At 44.2% G+C, this 24,436-nt stretch overlaps 5 protein-coding genes and 1 long non-coding RNA gene across 8 annotated transcripts in view; 1 reads left to right on the plus strand and 5 right to left on the minus strand.

The window, feature by feature from the left end:
- The window catches only part of mgat5 (alpha-1,6-mannosylglycoprotein 6-beta-N-acetylglucosaminyltransferase), a 45,698-nt gene extending 45,066 nt beyond the window's left edge, over positions 1–632 (minus strand). Inside the window, exon 1 of one of the 2 annotated variants that reach the window (XM_058615841.1) lies at positions 427–632. The gene's annotated coding sequence lies outside the window, so the exon portion shown is untranslated. The remainder of the gene's footprint in view (positions 1–426) is intronic. The other variant, XM_058615850.1, reaches the window with a different exon arrangement.
- A 474-nt stretch (positions 633–1,106) lies between these two features.
- LOC131445068 (transmembrane protein 163a) lies at positions 1,107–6,811 on the minus strand. Its single transcript, XM_058615876.1, has 8 exons — positions 5,278–6,811; positions 5,059–5,178; positions 4,426–4,469; positions 4,221–4,312; positions 3,635–3,731; positions 2,356–2,467; positions 2,122–2,263; positions 1,107–1,895 (listed from the first exon to the last, which is right to left on the minus strand). The coding sequence occupies exons 1-8, from the start codon at positions 5,318–5,320 to the stop codon at positions 1,835–1,837; spliced, it is 711 nt and encodes a 236-aa protein (XP_058471859.1). The 5' UTR covers positions 5,321–6,811; the 3' UTR covers positions 1,107–1,834.
- Positions 6,812–6,899: 88 nt separating this feature from the next.
- Positions 6,900–10,583, minus strand: LOC131445075 (adrenodoxin-like). The gene is made up of 4 exons (XM_058615886.1): positions 10,179–10,583; positions 7,797–7,921; positions 7,562–7,691; positions 6,900–7,259 (listed from the first exon to the last, which is right to left on the minus strand). Exons 1-4 carry the CDS (start codon positions 10,331–10,333, stop codon positions 7,151–7,153), a joined length of 519 nt encoding a protein of 172 aa, XP_058471869.1. The 5' UTR covers positions 10,334–10,583; the 3' UTR covers positions 6,900–7,150.
- Positions 10,584–11,599: 1,016 nt separating this feature from the next.
- On the plus strand, positions 11,600–15,525 carry LOC131445061 (RNA-binding protein 12B-like). Its single transcript, XM_058615864.1, has 8 exons — positions 11,600–11,666; positions 11,734–11,774; positions 12,753–12,917; positions 12,989–13,057; positions 13,142–14,526; positions 14,603–14,740; positions 14,989–15,100; positions 15,415–15,525. Exons 2-8 carry the CDS (start codon positions 11,735–11,737, stop codon positions 15,486–15,488), a joined length of 1,983 nt encoding a protein of 660 aa, XP_058471847.1. The 5' UTR covers positions 11,600–11,666; position 11,734; the 3' UTR covers positions 15,489–15,525.
- A 46-nt stretch (positions 15,526–15,571) lies between these two features.
- LOC131445078 (uncharacterized) lies at positions 15,572–16,443 on the minus strand. The gene is made up of 2 exons (XR_009233802.1): positions 16,401–16,443; positions 15,572–16,346 (listed from the first exon to the last, which is right to left on the minus strand). It is a non-coding gene; the product is annotated as an uncharacterized LOC131445078 (long non-coding RNA).
- An 874-nt stretch (positions 16,444–17,317) lies between these two features.
- The window catches only part of nbeal1 (neurobeachin-like 1), a 35,819-nt gene continuing 28,700 nt past the window's right edge, over positions 17,318–24,436 (minus strand). For both annotated transcript variants that reach the window (XM_058615827.1, XM_058615820.1), the window contains 16 exons: positions 24,296–24,420; positions 24,081–24,221; positions 23,524–23,654; positions 23,284–23,393; positions 23,073–23,190; positions 22,588–22,685; positions 22,391–22,507; positions 22,081–22,170; positions 21,877–21,986; positions 21,594–21,766; positions 21,364–21,458; positions 20,740–20,856; positions 19,574–19,735; positions 19,299–19,447; positions 18,545–18,680; positions 17,318–17,818 (listed from right to left, as the gene is read on the minus strand). In XM_058615827.1, the coding sequence (XP_058471810.1) occupies positions 17,699–17,818; positions 18,545–18,680; positions 19,299–19,447; positions 19,574–19,735; positions 20,740–20,856; positions 21,364–21,458; positions 21,594–21,766; positions 21,877–21,986; positions 22,081–22,170; positions 22,391–22,507; positions 22,588–22,685; positions 23,073–23,190; positions 23,284–23,393; positions 23,524–23,654; positions 24,081–24,221; positions 24,296–24,420 (1,992 nt within the window). In that variant the 3' untranslated portion in view covers positions 17,318–17,698. The remainder of the gene's footprint in view (positions 17,819–18,544; positions 18,681–19,298; positions 19,448–19,573; positions 19,736–20,739; positions 20,857–21,363; positions 21,459–21,593; positions 21,767–21,876; positions 21,987–22,080; positions 22,171–22,390; positions 22,508–22,587; positions 22,686–23,072; positions 23,191–23,283; positions 23,394–23,523; positions 23,655–24,080; positions 24,222–24,295; positions 24,421–24,436) is intronic.

Below are 24,436 nucleotides of genomic sequence, written 5' to 3' on the forward strand. Positions count from 1 at the left end.
AAAACATGCAAATATTTCAGTGTATTGACAATAAAAGGTGGAATAATACAAAGCAGCTGCTCGACAGTGACAGTTACAACCTGTTCAATGGGGCTAGCCTAGCAAAACCTGCCGTTCACTAACAATGGGACAAACACTTAGCATTGTTTGTTAGCTTCTCGAGCTCAGACGCCCGTTTAAAACAGCGCAGCAGCAGCTAGCACGGCTGCTAGCATAGCTTAGCTTTTTATCTCTTTTTTAAAGGGGAGACGACGTCGACCACCACACACACACACAGCCGCGCGCGCGCGCACGCACACACACACACGCACGCACACACACACACACAGCCGCAATGACAAGTCGCCCACTCCCCACTCACTGCTCACTGCTGCGGTACAAAACCGTTATCATTCCGGACAGGGACGGCGACAAAAGCGAGCTTACCTTCTGGAAAAGGCGGCGAGTGTCTGCGGCTCTCCGTGGTTGTTGTACGGCGAGAATACGGTGCTTCTTCGCCGGGTGAGGGCAGCGAAGGTGTCGCTGCGTGAGCGCGGAGCAGCGGATAGACGGACAGACAGACTGACGGACTGACTGAGCGACTGAGTGGAAGGTGAGGCTCTCACAGCGCACGAGCCTGTGCTCGCTGATCCCGCCCACCAGCAGAGCAGGCGGCAGGGACCGTCAGCACGTTAGCGATCCGCGGAAAACGTAAAATTACAAACACGATTATGATGTGAAAATGTACTGTCACTGGCTCCCTCTGTTGGTCATAGTGGCAAGTGCAGCAAGTGCGAACAGAAACACACACACACACACACACACGCAGAGCCACCAAAACAATAATAAGGTATATGAAGACTTTATTCATGTGAATGTCAATAACAATATTAGATAATACAATGAAAGGTGTCACTGGACACGGGACTGTGAGGGGCTGCAGTTCCCACTGCCAGCTGCTGCTGGCGCTGTTCAGAGGAGTAAATACCGGTTCTTGAACCGTAAACTGCTCGTTTATGTGCCGGTGCCGGTCGCCATCTTTGTTTTGGGTGCGAAGTCACGTGACTGAAAACTAATCTTTTGAAAACAGACATATTTACTGCCACAGAAACACAGAAAACCAAAAAGTGGATTAAATCTTCATTTTATGTCACATTTAAAAACATAAAAGTTCACATTTAAATATTGTCATGTATGTTGCAGGCACAGCCACTAGATGGCACAAGTGGTCAATGTGTAAAAGAGGTAAAACACCAGTGCTACGTCTCTGTCGACAAACCACTCACTCTCCCACACCAAAGCCCATAGAGAAAACCAGTGAGTTGAGCTTGCAGGGACACAGGAGCTGCTGGTCTACTGCTGCCTCGTGTGGTCTCTTTGTGTCACTGGGGTAAATCTGAACGGAAAATTTTAAATGCCGTATTTTATAAAGTAAGACATTTGAACTTTTTGATGGAGGCAGCAGTGGATCAACAACTCCTGTGTGCTGTGATGTTAAAATCACTGGTGTTCTCTATGAGGTTTGGAGTGGGAGATCTTTTTAGAAGTTAACATCGGCAAAAGTCTGTCTAATAGTAACATATAGTAGATTTTGTGGCTAAAATCAGTTTTTCCTTGCCACCCAGCAGGGGGCACTCACAGCTCTACTCCACAGTTTGAAAACAAAGGTATTGTACATACAGTCATATAATAAAACACTTAAAAGTGCTAAGACTTTTCTCCGCCCACACAGTCGTCGTCCTTCTGGATCCTGGGCCCACTGGCGCCTCCAGTGGCAGCTGCAGGACTAACAGTGACTGTCTGTGGAGACAGTGTGGGGACCGTCCCTCTGTCCCTCCTCTCTCTCTTCTGTCCATCACTCAAAACGCTCGTAGTTTCTGGTTTGTAGAACTTGTGGAACCATGTCCACCAGCAGCCTGAAGGACAAGGACATCTTCTATAAGCTGTCATGTTTATACTGTGTATGTATACTGTATATGTATATATATATATTATAAGTATTTTTCATATTTATATAGTTATCATATGTTATATAATAACTATAATCTTACTGTCAACAATGTTACTGTCAAACCCGTGTGTCTCAGTGTGTTTTGTCCACTCATCAATAAAAACACGTTAAAAACAGACATTGACACTTACTTGACTCCATAAGCGAGGATGACGAGGCCGATGAGGACCCCTACTGTCCCGTCCAGGTACCACACCATGGGTTCATGCTTGAACACCTCAGCACTGATGAGGATGGAGAAGCCCATGACTCCTCCCACCATAGAGTTAAATCCTACAAAATAAAACACTCTCTCCATTTAAACCTTCCCCCGACAGACAAACAGACAATAATAATAATAAATAAACATCAGAGAGTGGACGCACCGTCTGTGAGGAGAGCTCGACTCGTGAGAACTTTCCCCAACATGAACTTCATCACAGCCAAGACCACACACACCAAACCACTGATGATGGACACGCTGAACAGGAAGTCGTCCTGAGACACAGAGAGACAAGAGACACAGAGAGACACAGAGAGACACAGAGACAAGAAGATTTTATTTATTTCTATACAAAACCTAATCCTCGTCAGTAAAAAGCGCCTGCAGTACCTGTGTGGTCCACACGAGGGCCACGGCCCACAGGAAACGTGACTCGAATGAAAAGAACTCACAGTTGTGTGTGTGTGTGTGTGTTTAAAAACTCACATGAGTGTGAGGAGGAGGTGCTGAGTGAACTTTGACCTCTGCATGACCTCTAACAAGGGGATCTGTGTGTGTTCTTGTATGTGTCTCTTTATGAGGACCAAAACACATAAGACATTTTGTCTGGTTTTGGGGGGGGTTAAGACCTGGTTTAAGAGTTAGAATTATGTTTAGTTTAAGGTTAAGGTTAAGGTAAGGGGCCTGAAAATTCACTATGTTAATAACGTTCCTCAGTAAGAATGCTGTACGAGAATGTGTGTGTGTGCTGAAGCATGTCACAAATCTCATGCTTTTGAAAATAGAATTTATCAGTGAGTCGTCAATGAATCGTCAGTGAGTCGTAAATGAATCATCAGTGAGTCGTCAATGAATCGTCAGTGAGTCGTCAATGAATCGTCAGTGAGTCGTCAATGAATCGTCAGTGAGTCGTCAATGAATAGTCAGTGAGTCGTCAACGAATCGTCAACGAATCGTCAGTGAGTCGTCAATGAATCGTCAGTGAGTCGTCAACGAATCGCCAGTGAGTCGTCAGTGAATCGCCAGTGAGTCGTCAGTGAATCGTCAGTGAATTGTCAGTGAATCGTCAGTGAGTCGTAAATGAATCGCCAGTGAGTCGTCAACGAATCGCCAGTGAGTCGTCAACGAATCGTCAGTGAGTCGTAAATGAATCGTCAGTGAGTCGTAAAGAATCGTCAGTGAGTCGGAAATGAATCGTCAGTGAGTCGTCAATGAATCGTCAGTGAGTCGTCAATGAATCGTCAGTGAGTCGTCAATGAATCGTCAATGAGTCGTCAAAGAATCGCCAGTGAGTCGTTGGTGAGTTGTCAGTGAGTTGTCGGTGAGTCGTCAGTGAATCGTTGGTGAATCGTCAGTGAGTTTATCTGGATATAACAAAAGTTAAGCCTGGAGTTATCCTGATTAACCCGAGTTAAACCTAAAGTTATCTGGACAGTTCTCACCACTTCGGGCAGAAGCCTGGTGGCCAGGTCATGGATGGATTTACCCAGAATGCACAGGGACGACAGGATGAAGACGACACCGAGGATGACGCAGGCTCTGCAGCGGAAAAATACATTCATTTTTAATTAATTATTTTTTATGTGAACTCATAACAACTCAAAATAAATCGTATTATTTGCTGGAAAATTGGGTTTTTAAAGGAGAAGAAACAATATATGTAAACTGAGTTTTATGTCTCTGAAAATAGATTTAAAATCAGTTTCTGGGATTTTTCAGCTTCTTAAATGTGAATATTTTCTGCCTTCTTTTTAGCAAATAAATCATTAAAACTGAATCATTTCATGTCTGTGGACCAAACAAATTCTGGTTTAATTGACTTATAATTGTATAATTGCAGCACTAATGTAATGTATGTTATTGGGCCAAGAATGGATCCCTGAGGAACACCTAACGTAACGAGCAAAGGTAAAACACTGTTACTAATGGAAACAAAACATCTTTGCTCAGTTTGTCTGATTATAAAATAACATGTCCTTTTTCAGACAGACTTTTTCAGTTTCTTAAATGTGAATCTTTGCAGCTCACATGTATTCACGGTGTGCAGAGTGGACGGCTGCAGCATTGCTGTAACGCCACAACACGATGATGGAGGACAACACGTCCAGGGTAGCGTCAAACTGCAGAGAGGACAACAAACAAACAAACAAACAAACAAACAAACACGTTACATTCACTGTGCTGCAGCTTTTACTGGACGCCATCTTAGCTTCAGTGAAGTGAGGAAACTTACAGCGAAACCAAACGCTGACGCACTGTGACGCATGATGGAGACAGCTGTGAGGACAACACAGATGGACACATCAGAGGAAAGTCTACAGTATCTGAAGCACATGTTCACGTCTTTATCTCACTGTGAGACAGACTTTACAACAGGAAAATGAAGTTTGTAAACCACTCACTCTCCCACACCAAAGCCCACAGAGAAAACCACTCATTTAAGCTGCAGAGACACAGGAGCTGCTGGTCTACTGCTGCCTCGTGTGGTCACTTTGTGTCTCTAAGTTAAGTCTAAATGAAATATTTCAAATACTGAATTCATAAAAATAAGTTATTAGAACTTAGGGATGGAGGCAGCAGTGGATCAACAACTCCTCTGTGTGTGTGTGTGTGTGTGTGTGATGTTAAAATCACTGATTTTCTCTGAGGTTTGGTGTCCATAGAAAATCTGTTTTTTGTCACAACTCACCAAAGAGCTCGGTGATGAGTTTTAATAAACAGACTGAGGACTAGTTAACCATGAGCAGGAGGGTGAGGACTAGTTAACCATGAGCAGGAGGGTGAGGACTAGTTAACCATGAGCAAGAGGGTGAGGACTAGTTAACCATGAGCAGGAGGGTGAGGACTAGTTAATGAGTGGACTGACTGAAAGCAGCGACGGCGAGGATGATAGTGATGACGATGGAGAACCAGGAAACCCACAGAACCTTCTTCCTGTAACTCTGAGCTTCATGAGGCTTCAGACGCACACTGCTCTCCAGAAGACCTGCACACACACACACACACACACACGTAAACAAGGTCATGTGACAGTGCTGTAGACAGAAAACATTGTGTGTGTGTGTGGACGATGAAGAACTTGTACCTTTGTCTTCAATGCTGTCAGTGATCTTCATCTCCTGGTCCATGGTCTCTGCTCTCAGTCTCTGACTGTCTGAGCTCCTCTGAGGTTCCTCCTGAAGATCCTGAACCTCCCTGAAGATCCTGGAGCAGCTGGTGGATCAGTTTCTCCTGGAAACACTGTCTGTTCACCACCACACTGCTGCTGTTGGAGTCCACATCCACAGACTGTTCCTGCTGGTGTGGGACTGTGGAGGTTGTGGTCTTGGTCTCTGCTGGTGTGGGACTGTGGAGGTTGTGGTCTTGGTCAGAATGTGTCAGTGAGGTGAGAAGATGACGTGGAGCAGCAGGAGTCAGGAGTCGTCACAGTGAGGAGCAAACAGGAAGAAGAGCGTGACAAAATAAAACAGGTCATTATTCAGGTTTAAAGTTTCTGGTTCATCTTTGGAGTTTTTTCACCAACATGATGAAACATCTTTTCTCCACAGACGTTTTTTATTTTAAATAAATGAGTAAAAATGACATTATTCCAGCGTGTTTTAGCAAATAAACTCATGTGTGTATTAAATGAGCAGACTGAATTATTTGAATCAATTTTACATTAACACATTTATTATTATTTTTAATGTTATTTTACGATCCTGGGCTTTTAAATAAGTTCACGTTGACCACACTTACTTTGAAAACCGGAAGTAGTGTGTGGTGTGTGTGTGTGTGTGTGTGTGTTGACATTAGAGGAGGATCTTCTGACTTCACGGTGCAGTGAAAAAGCCACACCTGCTCTCTAATTACACACACACACACACACACACACCTGTGCGCGTGCCTAAGGCTATATATACAGTATATATATATATATATATATATATATATATATACACATATCCTGACAAGTGCTGCCCTCTGGTGGACAAACACTCACATTTTCTTTGACTGGAGTTTAATTTTTAAACCACATGAAAACAAATAAAAAGGAAAAAGATTAATTTATGAAACAAAGATAAATATTCACTAATTAATAAAAAACTATGTTGGTTCATGATTAAACTGATTTTGACTGTAAAATAACTTCAATGATCATTAACACTGTGAATCAAAGAAAGTGACGTTTGTAAACCACTCACTCTCCCACACCAAAGCCCACAGAGAAAATCAGCTGCTGGTCTACTGCTGCCTCGTGTGGTCATGTTGTGTCGCTGAAGCATGTCTTAATTAAATATTTTAAAAAAAATAAGACATTTGAACTTAGTGATGGAGGCAGCAGTGGATCAACAACTCCTGTGTGTGTGTGTGTGTGTGTGTGTGATGTTAAAATCAGTGATTTTCTCTCTGGACTTTGGTGTGGGAGAGTGAGTGTTTTACAAATGTCAGTTTCCTGTTGGAAAACGTGAATCGAGACAACATGTAAACCCTGATGACTCAGCATGAAACACATTGATTTGGTTTAGAATCATTGTTGTTATTTATTGAATAATTTTGGACTGTTTACAGACGTGTGTTCTACAGTTTGTACAATCACATCACAGATTCTATCAAATCTACAGTTATATATATGTGTGTGTGTAACATAATTCAGTTAAAGTTCTCCTTCACATCTTTATGTTTTTACAACTGCACGTGAAAGCAAATAAAAAACACAGGAAAAGGTTTCGGTGTAATAATAAATATCTCTTATTCCACATCATTTATTTTCTAAAACAATCATTGTTTTGTTAGTCGTCGTCGTCAGGTTTAAAAAACACAACCAAACATGTTGCCATGGCAGCAGAGCAGATTACAACAGTTCTGGTAGATTGTTACTTGACCACAGAGAGGCGTGGCTTTTGTGTGTGTGTGTGTGTGTGTGTGTGTGTGTGTGTGTGTGTGTGTGTGTGTGTGTGTGTGTGTGTGTGTGTGTGTTAAACAGAGCCGTCTGTGCTCTGTCGGATGTCGGCGACGCTCTCTGGAATTCTGGCCACGATTCCGTCCAGAGATTTGCTCAGACAGATCTGGCAACCCAGACGAGACCTGGCGGATAAAACACGTTTATTTACAACAAGCAGTGAGATGAAGTTTGTTGTTGTGAATAAAATCTGACAAAACCGGGAGACTGTTTACACTTCAGGCTCCGCCCCCACAGTTTGATTGACATGTCAACAGCCTCAGGGCTAACATTCTAACATAACTAAAATTCAAAGTTCTGGAGCAGAACACTTTGAAATCACCTTTAAATGAAGAAACAAAGTCAACTAACTAACGATTAAACTGTCCACTAATCTGTCTGTCTGTCTGTCTGTCTGTCTGTCTGTCTGTCTGTCTGTGTGTCTTACGTGTCCGTGAGTCCGTATGCCAGGTCCAACATGTCCAGCTCCTCGTCTGTGACCACTCCCAGCTTCTTGTAAGTGTCCTCGTCGAAGATCAGGTGACACGTGGAGCACGCCAGCGTTCCCTCACACGCTCCTACACACACACACACACACACACACACACGGTTCATCACAGTGTCTTACAGCAGTCACAGTCATTGTGTGTGTGTGTGTGTGTGTGTGTGCGTGCGTGCGTTACCGTATCCGTCAAAGTCGAGGTCTTCGTTGATGACGACGTCCAGCAGCGAGTCTCCGGGCGAGCCCTTCACCGTGATCTTGTCTCCGTCTCTGTTGACGAAGTGAACGGTGACCTTGTCGCCCGACCTGAAAAACAGACAAAAAACAGACAAGCGACCGGTTCAAGGTCACATTCAAGCACTTTCAAGGTTGTTTTCAATGTTTTTCCAGCACCTACTTTTATCACAATTAAAGTGACAGAAATGTCAGAGTCTTTACTTCACCACAGAAGCTAAACTCAAGTCACTTATTTCTGGAGATCAAAGCGGCCAGAATCACGGTGTTCTCGCGGTGTTCTCGCGGTGTTCTCGCAGTGTTCTTATATAAAGTCAAATCGTTTAATGATCAACAGACACAAACACACTTTAACTAAAAGAAATCTTCAATAAATGTCAAGCAAATGCTCAGCATCTTCATTTTGTCATTTTTCTCCAGAGACAGAGACATTTTATTGAAGTGGACGTCTGACGGTGAACAGAACTGCATTACAAGCACAGGACAGTTGTGCAACTGAAAATGACTGAAACTCAGTGAACTCCAAGGAAATTTGAGATCAGTGATAATCTGCTTCACTAAATAAAGTCATTAAGCTGCTTTGCACGCACGCACGCACGCACGCACGCACGCACACACACACACACACACACACACGCGCACACACACACACACGCACGCACACACACGCACGCACGCACGCACGCACACGATCTTGTGAGGCATTTTAAGGCCGGTCCTCGTGGTCCAAACCTTCACCCTGAGCAGCGAGTCAACAGCGTTTGAGCAACGGCTGTTTGGCCCTGAGAGGAAGAAGCCTTGAAAGTGGACACACACACGGACACACACGGACACGGACGTGTGTAGTCTGGACCGCCTTCACTGTGTGTGTGTGTGTGTGTGTTTACACATCAGCAGTTTGACTAACGACACATTTGTCCTAATGTTAAAAGTGTTGACACGTGAACGCTCGGTCTCATTCTACGACGTCTTAACAACGTGTCCACGTCTTTATTTCACTGTTAACTGTGAAACACTCACTCTCCCACACCAAAGCCCACAGAGAAAATCAGGGCTTTTAGCTGTGGGGACTGCCTCGTGTGGTCACTTTGTGTCACTGCTGTTCATCCAAATGTGGAAGTCCCAAAATAAGACATTAGAACTCAGTGATGGAGGCAGCAGTGGATCCACAGCTCCTGTGTGTGTGGTTTTCTCTGTGGGCTTTGGTGTGGGAGAGTGAGTGTTGACTAAGAGTAAGATCAAATGTGTTTGAAATTTGCTTGACAGTGATAAAGGTGACACTTGAACAACAGTTGCCAGTTGACCCTGAGGGTGTTTGAAGTGTGCAGGTGAGTGACAGGTGAGTGACAGGTGAGTGACAGGTGACACAACAAAACAAACATGACAACAAGAATCTACATGTACCTGATAAACACGTCACAATACACTGAGAGCATTTGACTAGAATGGGATTCATGTAGCTGTTGAACTCCAAACGCCTCTTAAATCAAGAAAAAGAACAAATATACTGAGAGAAACCTTTTTAAAAAGTAAATGTTCTGTCCAGTCACGCAGGTCATCAACGTTGTGACACTTAAACTAGTTGTTTTTTGACGTCGATGTTTTCTGAAACATTTTTGTGACGTACTTTATATTTGTCACGCAAGTAATGTTTCTTAAAACATACATTATTCCACAATATTGTTCGAACTAATACTTGAAAATTTTAAAAACTAGTTTTTGTAACAGTAACGCTGTAAACACGTTGACAACATTCTGTGACACCACCTCACAAACGCAGCACTTTAAGTCTCTTTCTTTTTTAGACTTTATTTTAAGTTATCGTACATGTTTCCATGGGTTTTGTCTAAAATGTTCAAATGTCTCACAGAGTTGTAACTGAGACATTGAAATGATACATACTTTACTTCAGTCACGTGTTCTGGTTATTTTGTCACTAGTGAACAAACATAATGTCATTTTCCTGATTCTCTGTCCTGTAGCACATAACAAATGGGATATTATTCATGCATTTTTGTCTCTTAAAACATTTGAAACAAGTAGAACTGAAAGGAAAATAAAGCTGGATATAATCTCTCATATCTGATTCCTGACAGTAATCTCTTAAATATTCGTTGTTTACATCGTAACCTAACGTGACCATCTGAGTCTGTATTTTTCACTCTTCTAATAATGATATAAAATAGACATTTTTAAAAACACAGTTTTTCGAACGTTACATAAGTTGTTTTGGTTCTTCTGTGAACTTTGAGAAACTGAGGACAAACCCGTCCATTCTGGCTCTGTTTTCCCTCCCTCCCTCCGCCTCTGTGCGACTACAGTGACCGACCTCAGAGCGTGTGTCCCGGCGGTGAAGCTCCTCTGTGCGGGGAGCCGGGCTCCGGCTGTGAGCCGGGCTCCGGCGGTGAGACCCGCCGCTGTCCGTCCACACAGTCGTCGTAGCCTGGCGTCGCTCAGTCTTCGCAGCGCTGTAGCTAAAGCCATTTCCGGGACTAATATTCTTCTTCAGAGACACTCTCACTGTCCTTCAGTCTGTCACACGCTGTCCTCCACACACACACACACACAGGAGTCTGTCTGTCTGTCTGTCTGTCTGTCTGTCTGTCCTCTCCGCTCGACTTCTCCGTGTCTCTGTGGAGGAAACGCCGAGAGGGTTTGACTTTTAAGCGAGTTCTCGAGCTAAGTTAGCCCGTGTTAGCCTCGACGTGTCGTCACTGTCGCGCTGGTTACGTAACGTAACGTAACGTAACGCAGCGTGTAGCCTATGGCAACAGCGAACAGCGCGTTGTGTTCGAGATCACGGATGAACTGTCTCGCGATATGTATTTTACTTCCATTTCCGTGCTTGTTTTTACAACTTCCGGTCAAGCGCTAAGAAAAATATGCTAAATGAAGTTTAAAATGTCAATAAACAGTGATAAATGTGTGATTAATGTCAGATGTTTTTACTTACCTTATTTTTGTTGACTTATAACTCTTTATTTTGAAGGCTGTGCTGCTTAGCTTCCTGGTGGCGTTAGTCTGATTTCGCTGAGTCATTGTTTTAAAATGTTTGTAGTTTTAATCGTTTTTATTTTATTTTTCTCCTCATATTCTTATTTAATTGTTCATTATTTATGTATTTTTGTAAAATAGAAAATGTAAATCGGCAAATTACACATAAATATATACAGATATATATATACATTTAATATATACACATGTATTTTAAATATACAGATATATTTTTAAATATACAGATATATATTTTAAAACATGCATTAAATTAATAAATTAAAATGAGGAAATGTAAATGACCAGTGACCTTTGACCTCACCCTCGGTCCACGTTCCCCTTTACTTTTACCTGCAGTGATGACGAGTGACAACACCTTCATCATTGACCAGGAAACTTTGTTAAATTGAACCAAGAATTCAATGAAATTAAACCAGAAATATTTTTATTGAAAGAAACACACTCATTAAGAGATAAAATCCTTTAGTTATTTCCATAAACAGCATCAACTTTAGTTTAATTATAAAGAATAAGGACAAAATAATTTTTGTACAAATGTAGAATTTGTAGTTTCATATCTGAAATCAACAAAACTTTGCACTATTCTATTTTATCTCATATGTATATTCATTGATTGACATTTTCTTATCAAATGACTTCAGTCAGTTAAATATTTATTTAACGTTTATCAGGAAACAGCCCAGGTCAAAGTTGGTCATTGTGTTTTATCAGAAGGGGCGGAGCTTCAGGCCAGTTTATTAACAGCAGCCGTTAGTCTGCGAGCCGCGTTCCCTGTCGCTCACTGTTGACAGTCACACCTCAGGTAAATAAGCAGCGCACACAGGCTGAAAGTGTTGTTCTTCTTATTGTTGATTGTTTGTTGTTGACAGGATGTTGACGTCAGTGCTGCTGCTGGCCCTGACTCTGTCAGGTGAGAACAACTTCATTTATTACCTTAAAACAAACTGTAATCTCATTCTTTTCCTGGTCTCAAGTGTATTTTTATCTTTTTAATCCGTGAAACTATGTAGTGCACCACCTACTGATTAACACGTGGAACTGCGGCAGGGCGAAGAAAGCTTTATATATGTCGTTTAATGTAGAAGAAAGACCCTGGTTACCATAACGACCCCCATATGTGTGTATGGGTCACCCGTTCATTGCTGGTGATGAAATTTGTTAAGAAAAGTAAATAAATCAAGTTTAGTCATTTTTGACTCTTGAACGCTAAAGGTGCGACGAAACTGATTAAATAAGTGATTTAATGAGTTCCGATCTAGAAGTTTAAGTAAAAAAATGTAATTCATTTTCTTTCACCATATTTATCTGACCTTGTTTTTGTTGCCATGGCAACAAAACTGTCATAATATCATCAACCAAGCTCTTATTCAACCTTTGACCATTAGTGATTAAAGACATTTACAACAACGACAGTTAATCATTCGTCATAAAACCCTCAGCATTTATAAGATTAGAGATTAGAGAAAATGATCAGCTGGCAAATAAATCCATACATAAATTAACACAAATAAATACATCAAAATAGCAACAATAAAAAGATTCTTAAGATTTTTAGTTTTGACTTAATCCAAGCAACGTCTGTCTGTCTTTTAATCTCATAACTGTCCGACCGTTTGCTCGACAGACGTCAAACTTGTGCCGTGACTCCCTCGCGTCACCGGGGTGAGCGGCGCCGATTTTGACATTGTTCGGATAAGAAATGAAAGAGATATTGGTGGAAATGCGACAGACATGTCGACAAAAGGAGAAACGAGTGGGGACAGACTCCGCCCCCTCGCTGTCCTTTGACCTGTTTGCAGGTTACCATAGCAACCGTGGTCATCACATCACACCCGAATGTTCTGATAAAAACCAAACCACCTGCGTTTATTTACGTCACGTGTCCCAGGAATCCGAGCTCTCCCGATTGCAGCTCGTCCTGGTTCCCAGACGACGTCCTCCCTCCAGCTGGACTCGGACTCTGATTCTGGACTCATCCCTGGTGACGATGGCGCTCCCAGCAGGTTTCCTGGTCAGGTGCAGCGTGACATCAGTGACATGAGCAGGAGAGTGGGTACGTACGAACACCGACAACCTGAAGCTCAGCACCAGGACGGAGGCGCTCATTGTTCTTGTCTCCTCCAGCTTTCATCCGAGCGTCTCTGGGGAATGGATTTGGTGAAATGGAGAGAAGACACTGGCTGAACCACGACCGTGAGGAAACCAGACCTTTAAACTATCCCAGTTTATACAAATGTAAAAGAGAGTCCATCAATAAAGTGTTTCTCTGTCCTTCAGTTCCTGATGATGTTCCAGCTCAGAAGATCCAAGCTGGTGGATGGGTACGAGTAGAGCTACCTTCTGATCCTCATCTACCACAGGGTTTCAGACAGGGAACCGAACCTGTTCATCAGATCCCAGAGGGTTTCAGACAGGGAACCGAACCTGTTCATCAGATCCCAGAGGGTTTCAGACAGGGAAGTGAACCGATTTACAAGATTTCAGATGGTTTTAGACAGGGAACTGAACCCATGATGTCCATCCCAGAAGGTTTCCGACAGGGAACTGAACCCATGATGTCCATCCCAGAAGGTTTCAGACAGGGAACCAAACCCTTTCATAAGATCCCAGAGGGTTTCCGACAGGGAACTGAACCCATGATGTCCATCCCAGAGAGTTTTAGACAGGGAACTGAACCCATGTTGTCCATCCCAGAGGGTTTCAGACAGGGAACCGAACCCATTCATAAGATCCCAGAGGGTTTCCGACAGGGAACTGAACCCATGATGTCCATCCCAGAGGGTTTTAGACAGGGAACTGAACCCATTCATAAGATCCCAGAGGGTTTCCGACAGGGAACTGAACCCATGTTGTCCATCCCAGAGGGTTTTAGACAGGGAACTGAACCCATTCATAAGATCCCAGAGGGTTTTAGACAGGGAACTGAACCCATGTTGTCCATCCCAGAAGGTTTTAGACAGGGAAGTGAACTGGTTTACAAGATCCCAGATGGATTTAGACAGGGAAACGAACCCGTTCATCAGATCCCAGAGGGTTTTAGACAGGGAACTGAACCCGTTCATCAGATCCCAGAGGGTTTTAGACAGGGAACTGAACCCGTTCATCAGATCCCACAAGGTTTTAGACAGGGAACTGAACCCACAATGTTGACCCAAGACAGTTTTAGGCAGGGGAGTGAACCTGTTTACAAGATCCCTGATGGATTCAGACAGGGAACTGAACCCATTTTGTCAATCCCAGATGGTTTTAGACAGGGAACCGAGCCTGTTCATAAGATCCCAGATGGTTTTCGACAGGGAACAGAATCTAAGTCCATCCCAGATGTGGAGGAGGTGGAAGAACCCATAGCTATTCATCTCCCAGAAGGTTTCAGACAGGGAACTGAACCTGTTCCCAAGATCCCAGGGGGTTTTAGGCAGGGAACCGAACCCGTGAAGTCAATTCCAGAAGGTTTCGGACAGGGAACTGAGCCCATCATGTCCATCCCAGATGGTTTTCAGCAGGGAACTGAGCTTGTTCATAAGATTCCAGAAGGTTTCAGACAGGGAACAGAACCCTCTGCCTCAATGATCCAAACACACATCACACCCTGTCGGGGTGAAGTCATCAATAAAAACTGCTTCGAGTTCAACCCGACGACGCTGACCTTCCAGGACGCACAGGTCAGAACCTCCACCAGCACATTTCGAGTCCCGAGTGTGCTTCTGTTCACACCTTTGTGTTTCTGTGATGTTCCAGGTCGACTGCAGAGCTCGTTCTCTGAACGCCGAGCTCGCTTCTGTGACCGGCCGTGATCTGCACGACCGCCTGGTTTCCCTGGTGACCAAGGGAGGCCAGAGGAGGCCGGTGCTGACCTGGCTGGGAGGAACGGTCAAGGTCAGAACCTCCCACTGACATCATTCCTGTGGCTCTGACAGGAGACCATGGACAAAGTCATCACATTTGTTATCAACACAAACTTGTGCTGTTATTCTTACTTGGCTGAAAACATTGACCTTTGACCTTTTGTTTTAAAACCTTCCATCTGGACACAAAGTGAAACCAGGTAAACGATCACACATAAGCCTTTACAAACATTATTCGTGTGTATGTGTGTGTGTGTGTGTGTGTGTGACACACCTCAGGACCAGAAGGCATCATGGGAAGATGGATCTGAGTGGAATTACAGCGTCTGGATGCCGGGACATCCAAACATCCACGCCGACAAACGTGTGTGCGTGGAGATGTTCCGCATAGGTACGACACACACACACACACACACACGTGTCTTTATGACAGTAAAACTGACAACAGAAGATTAAACGTAAACTTCTTTATTTGAACAAGTATTGTTTTTTTTAAATCTCAGATGAATGGATGTTTATATTGGCTTTTTTCCCCTGGTGAAATAAAGGTCACTAAGTTTCTGAACTGGACGTTGATCTGAGAAAAACAAAAAATAAGAAATATTTATTTTATTTGGTTTTGAATTTGAAAAATAAAGACATTATAATAATATTAAACATCATTTCATAAACAGTGATGATGGTGATGATGTTGTTGTTGTGCAGACGAGAGCGGGTGGACAACTGTGGACTGTGAGCAGAAGAGCGCCTCCATCTGCTCGTACCCCGTCACTGCATGAAGTCTCGACAGCTGAATAAACGTCATGATAAAGTCGATCTCACCTGCTTTGTTTCTGCTTCTTTGTTACGACAGACGCAGACGATGAGTTCAGAACAGACTTTAATGATCATTTCCACATGTGTATACAAAGCTTTTGTACAGATTAATGAGCCCAGTTAAAACTATTTAGTACCTGGAAAGTGCAAAAGGACATTTTTTTCAAATACGATGAAATAAAAATCATGCTGTACATTATATTTATATATATCTATATACTGTATTCATAAATAATCACAGATATATACACATCCATTATGGTGAGAGAGGACACAGAGAGAACGACGGCGGTGATTTTCTCGTTCTTTAAAAGTGTGGATTAAAGTGGTGGAATGACTGAGCTTCAGTAATGAGAGGAAAAACACGACTTCACACCTGGATAAAGGCACTCAAACAGTGGTCTTTTGTCTGAATGTGGACCAGAGACAAGAAGAGATGTCTTCAAGAGGGACACGGACGGGTGTCTGCTCTGCGTCTCACTGCCACGTTTAAATAAAACTAAACATAAAAATCACAAAAAATACAAAAGAAACAAAGAAAAACAGTTTGTGTCCGCTGATAAAACCCTGTGAGACGTTCAGGGACAGGAAACTAACTCCTTTATGGTCGAGGAAACTTCGCAGGACGGAATTAAATCAACGCAAACAGATTTTCTGTGTCGCGTTTCTTGCATGATTTTGTGATTATTTACGCAAATTAAATGCGTAAAAAATTCACATTAACGCTAGCGCTAACTCATCTGGAGCTAACACTAGAGCTTACTCATCTGGAGCTAACACTAGAGCTAACTCATCTGGAGATAACACTAGAGCTAACTCACCTGGCACTAACACTAGAGCTAACTCATCTGGAGATAACACTAGAGCTAACTCACCTGGAGCTAACACTAACCCTAAAGCTAACTCGTCTGGAGCTAACTCACCTCTAGCTAATGCTACAGCCAACTCTTAGCCAACAACAGTGCGACCTTTAACCACATGACGTAACCATGTAGAACTATTTCCTGATGCTATTTTGGCCCCGCCCTCTCCTGCTACGATACAAGGTCAACTGGAAAATCTCAGCGCCGACAAACCTTTACGAACTTCACATCTTTGCATTATTTGCTTCACGAGCTTGTGATTTTCTGTCAGATTTATCATAATTCAGTTGAGGAAAATGTATGAAATTTGCAGATAACATTTACGGCTACGGCAAAAAAACAAATGTCTCTTGTTAATTCCGATCTTGTCAGTATGCGATTTTCAGCATCCAAACGTAGTCTGATATTTTAATCAGCTACAGCTCTCCAACTTGACTTAAAGAACCACTGACATAAAGATTTTTTTTTTCTGAAAACGTGACACGAAGACACAAAGATCAGCCTCTGTGAGAATGAGACCTGACAATGAAGGCTGAGGATCGAGTGGGCGGGGTTAGAGCACATTTATAATCCTGCTTAATCTAACGGAAGACAAGACGTCCGAAAAAAACGGGGGGGGGGTATTGCTTTTAACACGGACAACTTTTCTTCTTTAGACGTCGGAAACAATCAAAAACGAAAATGTGGATTCAAGTAAAAAAAAAAAACAGACATTTGCAGGAAATAAAAGTGTCTTAAAGAAGCATGTAGTGTGAAAATGAAGATGGCCCCCTGGTGGCTGGTGGCAGTACAGGTCAGTAGCCCCGCCTCCTTTGTGTCAGCAAAAAACGTGATCGATGTTTATGGAAAAAAAAACATCATGATTGACAGCTGACAGTGATGTAGGGGGCGGGACCTTGACACCGGAGCTCCACAGACTCCACGTGACATCATCACAACGTCTTTATTTACAGTCTGACCAAAAACACGACGTTTGTTTGTCGTTTGTCGAAATATTTGTCAAAAAAAACAAAAAAACAACGACAAAAAAACAAATGAATTAAAACAAAAGCATGTGTGAGTGGGGAAGGCGGAGAGTTTGGTCATGTGACTGATGATGGCGCTGTGTAAGGCTGCTGAGACAACAAGGCCATGTGACACACACGCGCACGCATGTGTGTGTGTGTGTGTGCGTGCGTGTGTGCTGCTGAGGATTTGAACCACAGCGCCAGCACCATACGCTCAATCCAGCGCAGGAAAACACACACGGACACACAGGCTGTTGACGGTGTGCGAGGGGAGGGGTCAGGGAGGAGGAGGAGGAGGAGGAGTCAGGGCTGTGATTGGTGATGATGGTCGTGCTGCGTGTTGTAGACGGTCTCTCCTGAAGAAATCTGAGTCAATCTTCTACTGGAGCCCCACAACTTCCTGCTGATCTGACCTGAACGCATCTGAGAGGAGGAGCAGGAGGAGGAGGAGGAGGAGGAGGAGGAGGAGGATGAAGTGACAGAGGAGGTGGGGAGAAGGAGGAGGGAAATGATTGATGAGTGAAGATGACGAGGTCGTTGTTACAGTGTAACAGTGTGTCTCTGTTTCATGTCGTCACATTAATGTGTTGGTCAGATGTCATGTAAACAATATGAGAGGGACTAACAAAACAACACTGTGTGTGTGTGTGTGTGTCTATGTGGTGGGTGGAGACCCTGAGAATGATTGATGGCTAAGCTCCGCCCCTCTGTAACTCATTCAAACATACAGGAGTCACGACGTTAGCTGCGTTTGCTCTGATTTTGCAGTTTTTTTTCAGCTGCTGTTTCCATGATGATTGTTGACCGTGAGTGCATTCTGTCATTTCACCACTAGATGTCTCTGATTCTTACTCACGGGACGTTTGAGGCGTTTAAAACAGGACAAATGACACATTCCAACCAAAGAAAACGCCAGAAACTCTGTTTCTGTTTGGCCCTATGTGAGGGGCGGGGCTTAGCCACAGGTGGGTGGAGTGAGTGTGAGAGCTAGTGTTTGTGGGAGCCGGAGGCGGGGCTGAACACCAGCTGGTCGCGCTGGTGCAGCAGCCGCGTGGGCGAGCGCGCTCTCAGCGGCGCCAGCAGCGGGGAGGCCATGAGCGGAGATCCCTCCAGACTCTGAGCGATGTAGTTCCTCAGTGAGTTCTTTACCTCGGCCGGCTTCCCCACGCCCACGATGATCAGCTTGCCGTCCTGCAGGCCCACCAGCACGTGGCTCTGCTCCTTGGTGACGGAGACGCAGCGCACCGGCACGCGCATGGCGATGGGCTCGGAGCTCAGGCACAGACTGTGGAGGAGGAGCACAGACAGTCAGGTGTTTAACCAGGAGACGACAACGGACAATCTTAATCTTCTGACTGTGCACATTTCACAGATTTCACACACTGTACCTTTAACAAAACAATCTCCTCATAAAATCTACGTCAGTTTACGTCTACGACATCTTCACAACACGTTTCACATCTTTATCTCACTGTGAGACACACTCACAGTCAGTGATTTTAGCTCACAGGGACACACGGGGACACACGGGGACACACAGGGACACACAGGGACACACAGGGACACACGGGGACACAGGAGCTGCTGGTCTACTGCTGCCTCGTGTGGTCACTTTGTGTCACTACAATAAATCAAAGCAATGGTTTTCAAATGCCGCATTGACAAAATAAGACATTAGAACTTAGTGATGGAGGCAGCAGTGGATCAACAACTCCTGTGTGTGTGATGTTAAAATCACTGGTTTTCTCTGTGGGCTTTGGTGTGGGAGAGTGAGTGGCTCACAAACTTCAGTTTCCTGTTGCAAGTCTGTCTCACAGTGAGATATCAAATCAGTTCTGATGTTAGAATCATTTAAATGAAGATGAAAGTTGGGGCTGTGTGTGTGTGTGTGTGTGTGTGTTACCTGTACAGGTCACGGATGGTGAGGAATCCCTGCTCACTGCCAGTGACCACATGTTCCCCATATACACACACGTCAGTCACCTGCTCCTTCAGAGTCTCACTGCACAGGTGCTTTCCATTCACAGAGTACAGGTGCAGAGCGTTTTTATCCTGAGGGGACGACGACGACAACAACAACAACAACAACACAAACACAAACACAAACACAAACACACTTTTACTCTCCTGTTACTCGCTCGTTTAAATCTTAATCTGCTTCTCGTCCAGCACGCGCACCTTGAGCGTGGCCTTGCCCTCGAGGCAGGTGTGGACGAGCAGGTGACCCTCCCACGACATGGCCAGGTGGAGGATGGACAGCGGCAGGGAGCTGTCACAGGGCGGCCGCAGGCAGCGCATGTACTGACCGCGACGCACCGTGTGGATGATCACCGTCCCGTCCTGCAGGGTTAGTTAATTCATCCACATTCACCGTTTATCATCTGTGTTGTTGTTACCTCTCACTTCACATGCTTTATTCCTTTTTCATGTTAAATGGAGGACATTTACGTGTGTTACAAACAATAATGTTGACTATAAATATGGTCAAATAGGCTTAAAATTAAATACATTTTATCAATATAGTATATAATATTTAGTGTATTTCAGACATTTATTCAATATAATAAATATGATGATTATCTATGCAACAGGTGGATAATTACATTACATTACATTACATCACATGTCATTTAGCAGACACTTTTATCCAAAGCGGCTTACAATGGAATTGAGTACAATCAGCCAGGGGTGGACCATGATGATGTCTTTCGCACACAGGGTACCGGTCTTAACCACTGAGCCACTCCACCCCATAATAATCTCTTGTTTAATTAAAAATATATATTTTTTATTTCTGCCAATTTAAGTCTACAACATGTTATCTTGTAAAACATGTCTGCTGCTTTCACTTACTGTTTACCTCACTTTTTTAAACTGGAAACTGAAGTTTGTAAACCACTCACTCTCCCACACCAAAGCCCATAGAGAAAACCAGTGATTTTCAGTTTCCTGTTGGAAAAGTCCGTCTCACAGTGAGATAAAGACATGACGGTGTTCTTAAATATATTGTCGACTTAATCTGATGTGCATTTCATAAGGTGAATCTTTAATTTAGCAGCTAAAATCCCTTTTGTCGAGTCATCGCTGACAGTGATGGTGAAATATGAACAGTTTGTTATCCAACAGTTAAGTGTTAAGTTAAGCTTCTTTATGATAATCCACAGCAACGATCATAACAACACGGTTTAAACACGACACAACTCACGGCGCACTCTAAAACTCTGTTTTACAGCTCAGTGACTCAGCATGTGACTGAACATGGAACATGGAACACATGACTCAGCATAAAGCCGGCTCTGTGTGTGTGTGTGTGTGTGTGTGTGTGTGTGTGTGTGTGTTCTCACCCGTGATCCAGACACGGCCATGTCCAGCTCCGTGCTGATGCTGACGCTGACCACCTCGTCCGTGTGTCCGTGCAACACCTGCACAGGTTTGGGAGACAAACCCACAGGAGCTCCGCCCTGAAAACAGCAAATACATCGTTACAACTGGGCTTTTATTCTGAAAATATCAGCAGGAACACTGTGTGTTTTAGCTTCACAAACAAAAACTAATTTTAATCACACGCCACAGCACATGACCACTCAGGTGTAAACAGGAAGCAGTTGGTTGCTTAGTAACAAAAAACTCTGAATACCTTTATTTTTTACTTTTATTAAGTGCAAGGTTTTGTTTTAGTGTGAACAAACAGAACCTGAGTGTCAATTTTCAAAGTAAAAGTCTCAGTTTCTGTTTGTCCAAGTTAAAATAAAACTTTTGCAGTTTTCAAAGTAAAAGTCTCAGCACCTGCTCATTCACCCTTAAACACTAACTGGAGTTTTCTATTTGTCCAATCTCAAACAAAACCTTGCAGATTTTCAAAATAAAAAACTAAAAGGTTTCTGTTGGTCCACGCTAAGACGGAACAAAGCGACTTTTCTTCACAACAGTAAATCGTCGTGTGTGAAAGTGTGTGAAAGTGTGGTCACCTGCTGCAGAACCTGCCACACCATACAGGTGGTGTCTCTGGAGCCGGAGATCAGGTGGATGCCGCAGTGGTCAGTGGACAAACACGTCACGATGTCTGCAGCACAGAGGAGGAGGAGGAGGAACACTGATGACTAAACGACGCACAGACACGCAGCAGCAGCAGCAGCGGCGACAGCGACAGCAGCAGCAGCAGCAGCAGCAGCAGCAGCAGCAGCAGCAGTTTCCTCACCCATGTGTCGGATGTGCTGCCCCACAGTCTTGCCCTTGACGAGCGAGGTGACGCGCAGACTGTTGTCCCAGTGTCCGCCGCTGAAGAGCAGCTTCCCGTCGTGGGAGACCACAAACAGACCGGTCGTCACGTCCACGCCGGCGGCGAAGGGTCCCGACAGGAAGCGCTGGGTCCTAACGTGATGAGAGAGAGTGTGTGTGGTTACACTGAAGCTGTTCAGTCTGGACACGTGTGTGTGTGTGTGTGTGTGTGTGTGTGTGTGTGTGTGTGTGTGTGTTCTCACTTTGTGTGCGACACTGTGGGGTCTTTGATGAAAGTGAAGTAGTTGGAGATGTTCTTGTTGTAAGGCAGCCACCCATGAGTCCCCACCAAGCAGTTCTGACTCACCGTCACCTGGAGGCGCCAATCATTCATTCATTCATTCATTCGTTGATTAAATCTCCTCTTTCACCAGATTTGACATCATAACAGTGACGAGCATTATCACCAGGGTGTCGGGGCTTCCTTGGGTGATGAAGGAATGTGACTGATTCTTTGGCACCACAGCTTTAACCAGGGGCACGCTGTCACTGATGCCCTGTGACGGAGGATTTAAAGGGATAGTTCAGGTTTAACGTCAGGATCAAGAGACAAAGACAAAGAACAACTGGAATCATCTTCACATGTTCATGTCTTTATCTCACTGTCACACTCTGAAGTTTGTAAAGCAGTTTCCTGTTGGAAAAGTCTGTGTAACAGTGAGATAAAGACGTGAACGTGTTTATTTATCACTCCCACGAGCAGTAGAGAGATCAAACCTCGACAAAGAAGGACTTGAGGTCGTTGAGGTGTTCAAACATGTTGAGAGGAGACGAGTCCAGCTGAGACTTCCTCTTGTCCACGTCCTCCTGGGACAGACGCACTGGATGTGGCTCCTGAAGACACAGAAAGGTCCACGTGAGCTGCAGAACGTCATGCAGAGTGAAACAGTACGGTGGATAAAGTGTGTCTGCACCTTGAGTAACTGACACGGTGTTTGTCCAAAGTTGTTGATCATTCCTTCCACTGCTTTCCTCTCCTTCTCATCAGTGATGGAGTCCAGGTCCACTGCACCTGCAGGACCACATCGATACACCCATCACTGATAAGTCTTATGTCAAAAGGTTTAAACAGGAAGTAGTAACAAAAAGCTGAAGTCAGTGGCTCTTATTTTGAAGGGGTGCTATTTAAGATTGTGCAATACAACGACATAATAACATAAAAATGTAAAAATGTGGATTTTATTTAATAAGAATAATACTAAACCACAAGATACCATAAAAGAGTCTATTTTATATAATAAGAATAACTAACAAAATGAAAGAGGGGTCTTTTATTTTTCTAAGAACAACTTAAAATAAATTATTTAATAAAAATAGCAACATTAGTTCATTAAAGATGCCTGAACTTGACCGTTGACCCTTGTCCCGTGACGGGGACACGTGTGTGTGGACGTCTTACCCTCGTATGTGCAGTAGTAGAAGACGTTGAGCGCCTCCACGGCCGCGGGGCCTCTCTGCTTGAAACCAAAGATCAGATCGATCCACTCGTGAAGGTGAGCGGACACGTAATCTGACTCCTGTTGGTGACACACACACACACAGGGATTATAATCCGGCATGAAGATCCACGCAATGGCAACGCTTCTTCACTTAATCTCAGCCGGACTCACCAGGGCTTTACGGTGCTTGTAGATGAAGTCCTCGGGGGATTTGGCCCATTTAGGCAAAACAACGTCGTCCACGCGCTCTTTAGAGATCTGCAGGCGACCAAGGTCAAAACCTGCACGACACAGGACACAGGACAGAGGACAGAGGACACAGGACACAGCACAGAGGAGGGTACAGGAGGACAGAAGCAAAAGTAAGACAACAAACTTGATTTGAGAAGGTTCTGAGTTTGAACAGCTCACCGTTCTGGTTCTCGAGGAACTCGGGGAAGTAGAAGAACTCTGGGATGAGCTCCTTGACGTCGTTGGGGTTGTCCATGAGCGTCTGCCACGTCGCTGGGATGGAGTGGAACTGACGGTCGGCGCAGTCGAACCTGAGGCAAGGCACGACACACTCAGAGTCATACACGCGTCAGCATGTCCTCACCTGACACAGCTCACACAGACCAAGTACAAGTGTAGGTTTATTAACACGGTGAAAACACCACAGCAAAGAAACCCGGCGTCCATTAAACTCAACCTTCAGTGATTCTAACTGCCTCGTTTCCTTCAAAATAAAGTTAAGGACTTTTAGACGAAAGACTTTTTTGAAGCTTTCCATAAGTGATGCAGTACCTGCTGTTTTTTATACATTTAAGTAGAATTTGTAAGTCTTTCACTGATCTACAGTTGGACATCATGACTCTTTCACATTTCAGCATCAGCTCAGCTGAACCTCGTCAGAGCAGGTACATGGTTCCAGATTGTAAAATCTCCTCCCCCTGTAGCATCAGTTGCCATGGTTACAGTGTTCCTCTCACCGTCCACTCTGCAGCTGGATGTGCATGGAGGTGAACGGCTCCACTCTGATGAGGTAGTGCATGACTCCGGCGGCGTTGGAGTAGTGAGTGCCGTAGTGGAAGCGGTCGATGGTGCCGGTCGGGTCCTCGAAGCTCTCGTACCTGAAGAACACGTCCACACTCTTTAGATTCCAAATCTAAACCACAGACACGTTTCCTATCAGTGTCACACGTACTTCTCTCGAACCGCCTTGGCGTTGCGTTCGTTCAGCACGGCCACCGGCTTGGACAGATCTCTGAAGACGCGCGGGTCGCTCAGGTCCAGCTCCTCCGACGTGTAGTCCGACAAAATCCAGGGAAACTGCAGAGGGACAAAA

The sequence above is a fragment of the Solea solea genome, chromosome 2 (assembly GCF_958295425.1).
Source record: "Solea solea chromosome 2, fSolSol10.1, whole genome shotgun sequence".
In the NCBI taxonomy this organism is placed as follows: domain Eukaryota; kingdom Metazoa; phylum Chordata; class Actinopteri; order Pleuronectiformes; family Soleidae; genus Solea; species Solea solea.

What these genes read in the sequence shown, in the direction of transcription:
- LOC131445061 (XM_058615864.1), top strand. Translation starts at nt 11,735, where the DNA reads ATGTTGACGTCAGTGCTGCTGCTGGCCCTGACTCTGTCAG. An exon ending in ACACTGGCTGAACCACGACC is followed by an intron (nt 13,058 to 13,141) that starts GTGAGGAAACCA and finishes TCTGTCCTTCAG; the next exon opens with TTCCTGATGATGTTCCAGCT. An exon ending in TGACCTTCCAGGACGCACAG is followed by an intron (nt 14,527 to 14,602) that starts GTCAGAACCTCC and finishes GTGATGTTCCAG; the next exon opens with GTCGACTGCAGAGCTCGTTC.
- LOC131445075 (XM_058615886.1), bottom strand. Translation starts at nt 10,333, where the DNA reads ATGGCTTTAGCTACAGCGCTGCGAAGACTGAGCGACGCCAGGCTACGA. An exon ending in GCCGGGACACACGCTCTGAG is followed by an intron (nt 7,922 to 10,178) that starts GTCGGTCACTGT and finishes TCTGTTTTTCAG; the next exon opens with GTCGGGCGACAAGGTCACCG. An exon ending in CCTCGACTTTGACGGATACG is followed by an intron (nt 7,692 to 7,796) that starts GTAACGCACGCA and finishes GTGTGTGTGTAG; the next exon opens with GAGCGTGTGAGGGAACGCTG.
- LOC131445068 (XM_058615876.1), bottom strand. Translation starts at nt 5,320, where the DNA reads ATGGACCAGGAGATGAAGATCACTGACAGCATTGAAGACAAAG. An exon ending in CCAGGCTTCTGCCCGAAGTG is followed by an intron (nt 2,468 to 3,634) that starts GTGAGAACTGTC and finishes TCTGTGTCTCAG; the next exon opens with GACGACTTCCTGTTCAGCGT. An exon ending in ATCCTCGCTTATGGAGTCAA is followed by an intron (nt 1,896 to 2,121) that starts GTAAGTGTCAAT and finishes CTTGTCCTTCAG; the next exon opens with GCTGCTGGTGGACATGGTTC.